General features: G+C 40.6%; 1 protein-coding gene across 5 annotated transcripts in view; it reads left to right on the top strand.

Annotated features, from left to right (window-relative positions):
• The window catches only part of actn1 (actinin, alpha 1), a 63,705-nt gene that overhangs the window by 20,766 nt on the left and 30,605 nt on the right, over nt 1-12,334 (top strand). For 3 of the 5 annotated variants that reach the window (XM_060925058.1, XM_060925060.1, XM_060925057.1), the window contains exons 2-8: nt 265-379; nt 519-638; nt 941-1,027; nt 1,863-1,950; nt 8,420-8,498; nt 8,675-8,756; nt 11,663-11,748. In XM_060925058.1, the coding sequence (XP_060781041.1) occupies nt 265-379; nt 519-638; nt 941-1,027; nt 1,863-1,950; nt 8,420-8,498; nt 8,675-8,756; nt 11,663-11,748 (657 nt within the window). Of the gene's footprint in view, nt 1-264; nt 380-518; nt 639-940; nt 1,028-1,862; nt 1,951-8,419; nt 8,499-8,674; nt 8,757-11,662; nt 11,749-12,334 lie in introns of those variants that run through there. The other 2 variants (XM_060925061.1, XM_060925059.1) reach the window with 2 other exon arrangements.

The raw sequence follows: 12,334 nt of genomic DNA, 5'->3' as shown, positions 1-12,334 counted from the left end.
ATTAAAATGAAATAAAAACTAAAACTTCCAATTCTTAAAAATAAAAATGCTGATGCACTTGCAAAACAAACTAAAACTGAACTGAAATAAAAAAACAAGCTGAAAAACTAAATAAAGAAAAAAAACTCATGAAAATTTCAAAACCATAATATTGTGTGTGTGTGTGTGTGTGTGTGTGTACTGATGCAGCACTGATCGCTCCACAGCCGTTACACTGAGCTCTCTCTCTCTCTCTCTCTCTCTCTCTCTCTCTCTCTCTGTCAGACGTTCACAGCGTGGTGTAACTCTCACCTGAGGAAAGCCGGCACTCAGATTGAGAACATTGAGGAGGATTTTAGAGACGGACTCAAACTCATGCTGCTCCTAGAGGTCATCTCAGGTTTGTGACCTTTGACCTTTGTGCTTCTTTTTACACAACACTCGAAATTCTGTCTAATTTCATTGTCTGTTCCAAATGCCAGAATGAGTTAAAGGCTTCTGTCCCCCCCCCCCCTCTCTCTCTCTCTCTCTGTCTGTAGGAGAGCGTCTTGCTAAGCCAGAGAGAGGGAAGATGAGAGTGCACAAGATTTCAAATGTGAACAAAGCTCTAAACTTTATCACCAGTAAAGGAGTTAAACTGGTGTCTATTGGAGCAGAGGGTATGGAACACACACACACACACACACACACACACACACACACACACATATGCAGAGTGTGATCTATATTGTTCCGTGTTTGTGTTTAGGGAATTAGACGTGTGTGTGTGTGTGTGTGTGTGTGTGTGTGTGTGTGTGTGTGTGTGTTTTTATCAGAGCTGCTGTTGTAGGAAATTAATCAACACCTTCTGACCAATCACAGTCTAGAACTCAGCAGCTCTGTAAAGCTAAATAAAAATCCTGGATCCAGTTCAGTGTGTTCCTGATGTTTGTGTTGATGTTGTTTGTGTTTACTCTGTTAGAGATTGTTGATGGGAACGCAAAGATGACTCTGGGAATGATCTGGACCATCATCCTACGCTTCGCCATCCAGGACATCTCCGTGGAGGGTGTGTGTGTGTGTGTGTGTGTGTGTGTGTGTGCGTGTGTGTGTGTCTCTTTCTCTCTCTCTCTCTGAGTATTGAATAAAAATATCATGAATTAAATAAAATAAAAACTGATCAGTCTGTAATAAAATCTGTTCTGCACTTGGACATTAAAGATTAGAAGAGGAGAGAAAGAAATGTACTGAGTCATTTTGAGAGTTACGCTATTTCATGTTTTTGATAATTGATGCTGTAAATAAAGCTAGCAGTGTCATAAACATACTAATTAAAAGGCTGAAACTGTGAAAAATGTTTCATCCATTTAGTAGATGTTTCGTGTTAATCATGAATCTAGGGTGAGGTTTAGGGTGAGAGGGTTACGGTTAGAGGGTTAGGGTGAGGTTTAGGGTGAGAGGGTTACGGTTAGAGGGTTAGGGTGAGGTTTAGGGTTAGAGGGTTAGGATCAGGGTTAAGGTTAGAGGATTAGGATCAGGGTTAGGGTTAGAATCAGGTTAGGGTGAGGTTTAGGGTTAGAGGGTTAGGATGAGGTTTAGGGCTCGAGGGTTAGGGTTAGGATCAGGGTGAGGGTGAGGTTTAAGGCTAAAGGGTTAGGGTGAGGTTTAGGGTTTGAGGGTTAGGGTGAGGTTTAGGGTTAGGATCAGGGTTAGGGTTAGAGGCTTAGGATCAGAGTTAGGGTGAGGGTCAGGATTACTGTTAGGCTTAAGTTATAAACCTGCTGGTGATAAACTGGAATGCTGTAAGAAACATTGCTAATACAGATCGCTAAGAATGGCTGCTAATGAACACAGCTAACAGATAATTAAATAGTCACTAAAATTGTTATTTCGTCTTTGTGCAGAAACTTCGGCCAAAGAGGGACTTCTGCTTTGGTGTCAGAGAAAAACAGCACCTTACAAAAATGTCAACATCCAGAACTTCCACATCAGGTGTGTGTGTGTTTACATATGAATACTGCATAGTACTTTAGTAAGATATGATATTGTATTCTGATAAACAATATAATAGGCAAGGCAAGTTTATTTGTATAGTGCATTTCATACACACAGGCAATTCAATGTGCTTCACAAAAAATAAAAGCATAAGAACAGTAACAAAGAATTAAAGTAAAAGTGAAATCATTAAAATCCAAAATTAAAAAGAAATTAAAATAAAGAATGAAAGTAAAATAATTAAAATCAAAATTAAAAGAAATTATGTTAAAGGAAATTAATTACACTTTAGGTAAAAATTAATCAAGTGAAAGCATCTGAAAACAGCTTTGTCTTGAGCCTGGATTTAAAACTAACAACAGTAGGAGCATTTTTGATCTCATCTGGAAGTTGGTTCCAAAGCTTAGCAGCATAGCAACTAAAGGCTGCTTCACCACACTTCGTTTTGACAGCTGGTATTACTAGCAAGTTTTTCTCCTGTGATCTTAGAGACCTAGTTGGTGCATATAATTGAAACATATCCAGTAGGTAGCTGGGTCCCATCCCATTTAATGTTTTAAATAGAAGAAGTAATGCCTTAAAGTCAATTCTATAGCTCACTGGGAGCCAGTGCAGAGACCTTAGGATTGGAGTGATATGGACTACCCTTTTTGTTCTTGTAAGAACCCTTGCTGCTGCATTTTGGATGAGTTGAAGCTCTTTGATGGTCTTTTTTGGAAGACCTGTGAAAAGGCTATTGCAGTAATCAACCCTACTGGAGATGAAAGCATGAATAAGTTTTTCTAGATCATGTTTTGACATGAGACCCCTGAGTTTAGAAATGTTTTTTAGGTGATAGAATGCAGACTTTTTTACCACTTTCATATGACTGTTGAAGTTAAGTTCGCTGTCAATAAGGACACCAAGGTTTTTGACAGTATCCTTTGCTTTAAGCCCCTTAGTTTCAAGAACAGTGGCAATCCTAAGCCTTTCCTCCTTTTTGCCAAATATAATTACTTCAGTTTTATCTGCGTTCAGCTGAAGAAAATTGTGAGACATCCATATGTTAATTTGGTCAATGCATCTATGAAGAGACTCAAGAGGGGCATAGTCATTAGGTGACATAGCTAAGTAAAGCTGAGTGTCATCTGCATAGCTATGGAAGTTTATTGAGTTATTCTTAATAATTTGTCCAAGTGGGAGCATATAAAGGTTGAATAGTAATGGTCCCAGGATTGAGCCCTGGGGAACCCCACAGTTCAAGGACACTGGTGATGAACTGTGGCCTCCAATGGCCACATAAAAAAATCTTTGTTGTAGGTAAGATTTTAACCAGTTGATTACTATACCAGTAAATCCAACCCAGTGCTCCAGTCGATGTAACAGTATGGAATGATCTACCGTGTCAAATGCAGCACTTAAGTCTAAAAGCACCAAGACTGATGTTTTACCAGCATCAGAATTAAGACGTAGGTCATTCATGACTTTAGTAAGAGCTGTTTCAGTGCTATGATTGGCACGAAAACCTGACTGAAACTTATCAAAACATCCGTTTGATGTCAGGAAGGCAGTTAATTGATTAAAAACAATTTTTTAATTATTTTACCAACGAATGGCAAATTGGATATGGGCCTGTAGTTGTTGAGTACTGAGACATCCAGGTTATTCTTTTTCAGTAGGGGTTTTACAACCGCTTTTTTCAGAGATGAGGGAAACATGCCAGTTCGTAAGGAGGTGTTGATAATCTGAAGTACCTCGTCTGATATTAGGTGAAGAACAGATTTGAAAAAGACTGTAGGTAAAATGTCCAGTTCAGATGTGGAGGAGCTGAGACTTTGTACTGTTTTTCTCAGAGTCTCAACATCAATTAAACTAAATGTTGACATTGTATTACAACCCCCTCTCTCGTTATCCAATGGTTACTTGATCTGTTGGCATGGTAACTGTGTGTTTATGGCTTAATGAGCTAACGTGCACCAGGTGCTAATTAATTTGCATTAGTAACCTTTGGGTGGTGCAGTGGTCATCACTGTTGCTTCACAGTAAGAAGGTTCTGGGTTTGAACCTCGTGGCCCACTGGGTTCTCTCTGTGTGGAGTTCTAATGTTCTCTCCTCGTGTCTGTGTGGGTTTCTCCGGGTCTCTGGTTTCCCCCGCAGTCCAAACACGTGGATTTGGTCAACTGGCTCCTCTAAATCCCCCAGAGGTGTGAGTGTGATGGTTGTGCGTCTCTGTATATCCCTGTGATAGATTGGTGACCCACCCAGAGATGCCTACTAGTACGGATTGGCCGTATTTTGTACGGAAAAGTTACGTAAATACAATGTTATGGCAAACGGTGTTATTCTGTACAGAATTATTATAAAGTCTTAAAAAATTCCAGTGAGTTGTTTTTAAATGTCCAAGCGACTTTTTCAATCCATGCGCGATTCACGGCTATTTATTTTTACGACAACCGCACATGCTGTGTGTGACATGTGCAGATTCCGCACATTTGTTCGCGCTATTTTCACTCGACATCACACACACATGGTGCTGCTTCTCAGTAGTGGAAATGAAATGCTCAGTATCGGGACAAGTGAAACACAGGTCTCAGGTGTTCCTCCCACGATATACGGTAGAATGGCCGTGCGTTACACCCAGTCAAAAGGGCAATGGATACGCGCACTGCAAACTGTGTAGAACTGACATTAACATCACTCATGGTGGTCGCGATGACTGCACGCGGCATGTCAACTCCAAAAAACATATGGAGTATGCTGAAATGGCGAGTCAGGCGGAAAGTAAATCTGGGGGTATCCAGCAGTTTTTTACGAAATCTGTGGATGAAAAGACACGGAACGTGACGCGTGCTGAAGCGGTGATGGTTGACCTGTGCTTGGAGTTGAACTTGCCGATTAGTGCCGTGGACAGGATAACGTCTGCACAGGTGTGCACAACAATATTTACAGTGCATGGTTCATATTTTTGAGTTTTATAGAATTTGTTAGATATATACAGTTGAAACCGTATATTTACATACACTTTAGGAAAAGACACAATCTTTTTTTTTCTCATAGTCAGACATGAAATCAGACATTCACTTTAACTTTTTCATGTCTGTCTGAATATTTAAAATTATTTCAATGTACTTAATGCCAAATTAATCAGAGAAGGAGTTTTTTATTCAATATTTTAATTGCTTTTATCAAATCAGAAGTTTACATACACTGCATTTTGTGTGCCTTTAAACAATGTAGGAACGCCCAGATGATGATGTCATGTCTTTGGAAGCTTCTGATAGGATAATTGGCAACATTTGAATTAATTGGAGACACACCTGAGACACACACCTGTGATTGTATTTTAAGGAACACCTCAAACACAGTGCTTCCTTGTACACAACATGGGTAAATCTAAAGAAATTGATCAAGATCTCAGACTAAGAATGGTTAACTTGCACAAGTCTGGCTCATCTTTGAGGGAAATTTCAAGAAGCCTGAAGGTGCCACGGTCTTCAGTTCAAACCATTATACGAAAGTATAAACAATGTGGGAATGTCGAGCCATCATACCGCACAGGAAGGAGACGGATTCTGAGTCCCAGAGATGAGCGGGTTCTGGTCAGTGCTGTGTGTAAGAACCCAAGAATGAATGCAAAGGACCTCGTGAAGATGATGGCTGAAGCTGGTAAGAGTGTGTCACTGTCCACGGTGAAACGAGTTCTGCACCAACATGGGCTGAAAGGCCACTCTGCCAGGAGAAAGCCATTACTCCAACACAAACAAACAGGCCAGATTACAGTTTGCAAATGAACACAGAGGAAAGGATCTCAATTTTTGGAGACATGTCTTGTGGTCGGATGAAACTAAAATTGAGCTGTTTGGCCATAATCAACAACGATATGTTTGGAGAAAAAAAGGAGACGCTTACAATCCTAACAACACCATACCAACAGTGAAACATGGCGGAGGCAGCATCATGTTGTGGGGTTGTTTTGCTGCAGGAGGTACTGGTGCACTTCACAAAATCAATGGAGTAATGAAGAAGGAACAGTATGTGGAGATACTGAACCAACACCTGAAAGCATCTGCCAGGAAGTTAAAGCTTGGCTGCAAATGGGTCTTCCAAATGGACAATGACCCGAAGCACACCGCCAAACTGGTCAAAAAATGGCTTGATGACAACAAAGTCAATGTTTTGGAGTGGCCATCACAAAGCCCCGACCTCAACTCTATTGAGCATTCGTGGGCAGAGCTGAAACGACATGTGCATGCAAAGCAGCCAAAAAATATGGCCCAGTAATACCAGTTCTGTCAAGAGGAATGGGCCAAAATTCCTGTCAAGTATTGTGCAAAGCTTGTTGAAGGTTATCCAAAACGTTTGACCCAAGTCAGACAGTTTAAGGGCAATTGTACCAAGTACTGATGAAGTGTATGTAAACTTCTGATTTGATAAAAGCAATTAAAATATTGAATAAAAAACTCCTTCTCTGATTAATTTGGCATTAAGTACATTGAAATAATTTCAAATATTCAGACAGACATGAAAAAGTTAAAGTGAATGTCTGATTTCATGTCTGACTATGAGAAAAAAAAAGATTGTGTCTTTTCCTAAAGTGTATGTAAATATACGGTTTCAACTGTACGTGTACTGCTTTGTCAGAAATGTTCAGACATTGTTTTGAATGTGTAAAAGAGTTTTTGGTGCAGAATCAGTGATCAAATGAAAAATAAAGAAGTTTGTCAAATGTGAGTTAAACTTATTCAGTTTCTTTTTACATGTCTGATTTTTATTCACTGAAATATCAAACACTGGCTGGACTTCTTTAATTCAAAGTCTTTTCAGTGTTGCAAGTGCAAATGTACATGTAGTCTGATCAAAAACAGAATTTTATGATTAGTGCTGTTGGGATTGTGGCAAAAAATTGATCATTCCACTGTTTTAAATACAATTATAAATGTCATTTTATTCAATGTCTCTTCTGAAGCATTCTGCTGAAGTATTTATATATTGGGACATTAAGAGAACAATGTCGGACTCTCTTTGGCATGAAATAAGAAATTTTTTTTAAATTTTATTAGAATCCGTTAACAGGCAGAACATTTTGCCAGGCAATATAATATAATATAATATAATATAATATAATATAATATAATATAATATAATATAATATAATATAATATAATATAATACTTTTGAGGAGTTACATTCAGTACCAATGATTGGTCGTCAACCGTAATGTCTACAAACAGGGAACACTATTGTATTTATAAAAATGTGATATACTGTATTGTATGCTCGAGAAATTTGTTGAGTGGAAATTCAGTTGAGATGGCTGCTTGTGTTTTGTTTATTCAATTCACACAAAACAGTTCTTTTTAAGAATGTAAATGTTAAACATATTGGTATATACACCTCTTTATAATGGAAATGTGCATAAATTAATGTTACTGAAAGTCATTCCAAAATACTGAAAAATGTTTTCAAGAATACTGAAATTCAAAATTTGGGGTAGGCATCTCTGGCCACCCAGAGTGAACTCTGCCTCTTCCCTGAACTCAGCTGGGAGTGGCTCCAGCTTCCCCCTGACAAATAAGTGGAGTAGATAATGGATGGATGGATGGATGGATGGATGGACAGTAACCGTTGTGTTCTAACTGTTGTGATTTTGTTGTTGATTTCATTACTGAGTGAGTTGTACTGTTTTAACATAATCTGATAATGTGTTGAGTCTAAAGCATTGGCACCCTTTTCTCCACTTGGGTCAGTCACTGTTTTTAAAACACTTGCCTTGTCCCACTGGAAGGACATGTGACCGAGACACACAAATAACAATGAACAAGTTACACATCTAATTTTTTGTCAAAGAAATGTAGGTTTTAAGTTTACACAGTAATTGTGTGTTTGACCACATCACCTCATCACTGTTTTTTAGAATAAAGAACAGAAAAGTCACTAATGGAAAAACACACACACACAGTTTTATATCCTGTCCACATTCTCCCTCCCTTCCTCTGCAAGTAGAAACCAGATAAGGTGTGTGTGTGTGTGTGTGTGTGTGTGTGTGTGTGTGTGTGTGTGTGTGTGCCATGGTGATATTTGGCTATGTTTGCTTAGTGTGTGTGTGTGTGTGTGTGTGTGTGTGTGTGTGTGTGTGTGTGTGTGTGAATCTAAGATGTGGAGGATGAGAGGATTGTGAGAGTACAGTCGTGACCTGGATGAAAATTTTATCCTGGGTTAAAAAAACATCTTTAAATTCTCCCTCGGTATTTGAATAAAATCTGCAGTGTTCAACAAAGCTGAAAAATGTAAATGTTGGTAGCTTTGTTTGTTAGCTCAGCTGTTTCACTTATTGTCATAGCCTTTGTTGAAATTGTTTTCTTACAGTAAAAATCAGTAAAAATGTAAATATTGGATTTCTTAGAGCCCTGTGTAAGAATAAGGCAAAGATAAAGTAAGAATAACAAACCTAATAATAATGTCTTTTTGATCTCTCTCTCTTTCATAGCTGGAAGGATGGTTTGGGATTCTGCGCTCTTATTCATCGACATCGTCCTGAACTTATAGATTACGGCAAACTGCGCAAGGTGACCCTCAACTCACCTCAAAAACAAACAAACAAACAAAAAAAAAAAATTTTTTGTAGTTGCATTTAATGATTCTAGAAAAACTTAGCTTGACTTTGCTATTAGATGGTAAAGTTCCCAGGGGTCGAAGGTCAGGCAGTGCTAACAGGATATGTTTTTTCCCCCCTCCTGTACAGGATGACCCTATGACCAACCTGAACACTGCGTTTGATGTGGCAGAGAAATACCTCGACATCCCGAAGATGCTTGATGCAGAGGGTAAGACATGTTTTAAGGGATATCAGTAGGGACACTAATTACAAGGGGGATGTTACTCAAAGCTTAACCAGGAAAGATGAATGATGGACAACATCTATGGGGGGAGCACTAAGTCAGAGCATGATGGACTCAATGCTAAAGGTAGACCAGAAAATAGATCAGTAGGGGGTAGCCCAAGAGACACAAGAGAGACCACCAGGAAGGGGTAGTCCAAGAGAGACCACCAAGAAGAGGTAGTCCAGGAGAGACAAGAGAGACCAGGAAGGGGTAGTCCAAAACAGACAAGCGAGACCAGGAAGGGCCAGTCTAGGAGAGACGAGAGAGCCTAGGAAAGGGTAGGCCAAGAGAGACAAGAGAGACCAGGAAGGGGTAGTCCAGAACAAGCAAGACAAGGAAAGGGTAGTCCCAAACAAGAGAGACCAGGAAAGGGTAGTCCCGAACAAGAGAGACCAGGAAGGGGTAGTTCAGGACAAGAGAAACCAGGAGGGGATAGTCCAAGAGAGACCAGGAAGGAGTGGTCCAAGAGAGACAAGCAAGATCAGGAAAGGGTAGTCCAGAACAAGGGAGACCAGGAAGGGATAGTCCAAGAGAGACCAGGACAGGGTAGTCCAAGAGAGACCAGGAAGGGGTAGTCCCAAACAAGAGAGACCAGGAAGGGGTAGTCCCAAACAAGAGAGATCAGGAAGGGGTAGTTCAAGACAAGAGAGACCAGCAAGGGATAGTCCAAGAGAGACCAGGAAGGGGTGGCTCAAGAGAGACAAGTGAGACCAGGAAAGAGTAGTCCAGAACAAGAGAGACCAGGAAGGGAAAGTCCAAGACAAACTAGGTATGGGTAGTTCAGGACAAGAGAGACCAGGAAGGGGTAGTCCAAAACAGAAAAGAGAGACGAGGAAGGGGCAGTCCAAGAGAGACCTGGAAGGGGTAGTCCAAGAGAGACCAGTAAAACATAGTCTATCACATGAGAAACTAAAAACAAGAAAGGTCAGTAAAAATTAGACTAGAACATGAGAGACCAGGAAGGGGTAGTCCAGAACAAGAGAGACCAGGAAGGGGTAGTCCAGAACGAGAAAGACCAGGAACGGGCAGTCCAGGAGAGATGAGAGAGACCAAGAAGGGGTAGTCCAAGAGAGACCAGGAAGGGGTAGTCCAGAACAAGCAAGACCAGTAAAGCATAGCCTAGAACATGAGAAACCAAAAGAAGAGAAGCCAGTAAAAATTAGACCAGAACAAGAGACCAGTAAATGGTTTTCCAGCACTAGACAGACGAGTCAGGGGTAGTCCACTTTATTTGAAGATCAGTTCATGGTGCCCCATTAAGGCAAAGGTCAGTAATAGAAAGACCAATAAGGTAACGACCAATCAGAGTGTGGCGGTCAGAACAGCAGAGACTTTTTTCTGTCCCTGCAGAGTCTGAACACATCAAGGAACTGCTGAAATCATCTCAGTGCAGATTGAGATTGCTTTTGAGAAAGATCTTGAGCAGATCTTATACTGCTTGTGATAGTCCTGATCTAACTGAATAGTAAATGTAGACAGAGTTGAATGTGACAGTCAGGGTAACGCATTTGAGTAATCTCAGCAGTTCTTTGGTCAGACATGTTCTGAGTGTTTTTGTGATGACTAACGCTCAAAGCTTATTGAGAAATCAGATCCTCTCTCTCGTCTGAACAGGATTTGTTCTTTAATTTCTACTCACCGTTTTATAAAAGTGTCTGTGTATGTGTGTGTATGTGTGTGTATGTGTGTGTTTGGAAGGTGGTTCCTCCTTTCATTTAACTATAATGTTTATATATTACGTACAAATGACAGTCAGGTTCATAATGTCAGAACTGCACTATGAATACATTCACATAAATTTTAAGGCTGTGTTTACATCAGAATTTTACGCAAAGTCTCCAACTTATTGATTCTGTATGAAAAAGTCAGTCAAATTATTTTTCTGAAGCTTATCTAGTCAAAAAATAATAATCCAGTTTGAATGCTGCTTAAATTTGTAAATAATCTTAAATTGATTTTTGAAGTATTGAATCAGTCATTTACCCAAAATGCCTCCCTGACTCCGACCCACTCACTTCCACCGATGCTCTATACAGCCAAAAGCATGTGCCCTCTGACCATCACACCCATATGTGGTTTTTCCCAAACTGTTCCGACAAAGTCTGACGCTCCTGGTTGTATAGAATGCCTTCGTTTGCTGTAACATTACGGTTTCCTTTCACTAGAACTAAGAGTCCAAACCTGTTCCAGCATGATGATGCTCCTGTGCGCAAAGTGAGCTCCATGAACACATGGTGTGTGAAGGTTGGAGTGAAGAACTTGAATGTCCTGCACAGAGCCCTGACTGAACTCAACCCCACTCAACACTTTTGGGATGAACTGGAACACAGACTGCACCCCAGACCTCCTCACCCAACATCAGTGTCTGATCTCATGAATGCTCTTGTAGCTGAATGAACAATAATCCCCACAGCCACACCCCAAAATCTAGTGGAAATCTTTCCCAAAAAGTGGAGATTATTATAACAGGAAAGGGGAATAAATCTGGAACGAGACGTTCAACAAGGACATATGGGTGTGATGGTCAGGGTGCACATACTTTTGGCCATGTAGTCCACATACATTTGTAGATTTTCTTGACATTCAACAGAACAAATATTTATGCATGTTTCTGAAAAAATCTTCTTTTAGGAATGGATAAATAAATGAGTGACTCGTAGTTTTAACAAGACTCGTTACAGCGGGTTGCTGTGTTTCCTTCAGGAAGTGCATGGCTAGATTATAATGAACTTTTATTTCAGCTGACTGTACCAAGGATTCTCTCTCTCTCTCTCTCTCTCTCTCTCTCTCTCTCTCTCTGTCTGATGGTGTAAATTTACGTGTTCTGTGTCATGCGTCCCCCCCCACAGATATCGTTGGTACGGCCCGTCCGGATGAGAAGGCCATCATGACCTATGTTTCTAGCTTCTACCACGCCTTCTCCGGGGCGCAGAAGGTATCCCAGGGTGCAATACTCACCTTCTTTTGAACCCCCTCCCCCTCTCTAAACCACACCCACTTTGAAACAAGCCCCACCCTGTTAACTATTTTCCTTTCTGTTTTTTCCATTGTGATTCTCACTTTCTCTGTCTCTCTGCAGTGAAAGCTCCGCCCACTCCTGCAGGGCTTTGCCTAGTGCTGCATGTGCCGTTCGGCCTGATGGGAAATTTAGTCTTTCTAGTTGTCATTGGGCATGAGTGCGTCTCCCCTTCTTCAGATAAACAGCTGAAACACTTTCCTCTTTCTTCTCTTCTCCATATACTTTCTCTATATCTTTTCTTCTCTTCTCCATCTCTCCTTTACTCCTCTTACATTGAGAGTTCCTGTCATAGTCGTCGTCTTCTTCTCCTGCTCTTCCTCAGGAGAGTGAGGGAACGAGGGAAAGGGAGCACACTCATGCCTGTCCTCATGCTTTGATATTTCCTGTGTCTCTGCAGTCATTTCCTCTGAGCATGTCTCTCTCTCTCTCTCTCTCTCTCTCTCTCTCTCTGTCTCCCCCCTCTCCTTCCCATTCTCTTTCTCTCCCTCTGTTTTTCTGGGGT

This window comes from Neoarius graeffei, chromosome 7 (assembly GCF_027579695.1).
Source record: "Neoarius graeffei isolate fNeoGra1 chromosome 7, fNeoGra1.pri, whole genome shotgun sequence".
Taxonomy (NCBI): domain Eukaryota; kingdom Metazoa; phylum Chordata; class Actinopteri; order Siluriformes; family Ariidae; genus Neoarius; species Neoarius graeffei.
Note: the sequence above shows the minus strand (reverse complement) of the source record. Positions and strands in the feature narration are given on the sequence as shown.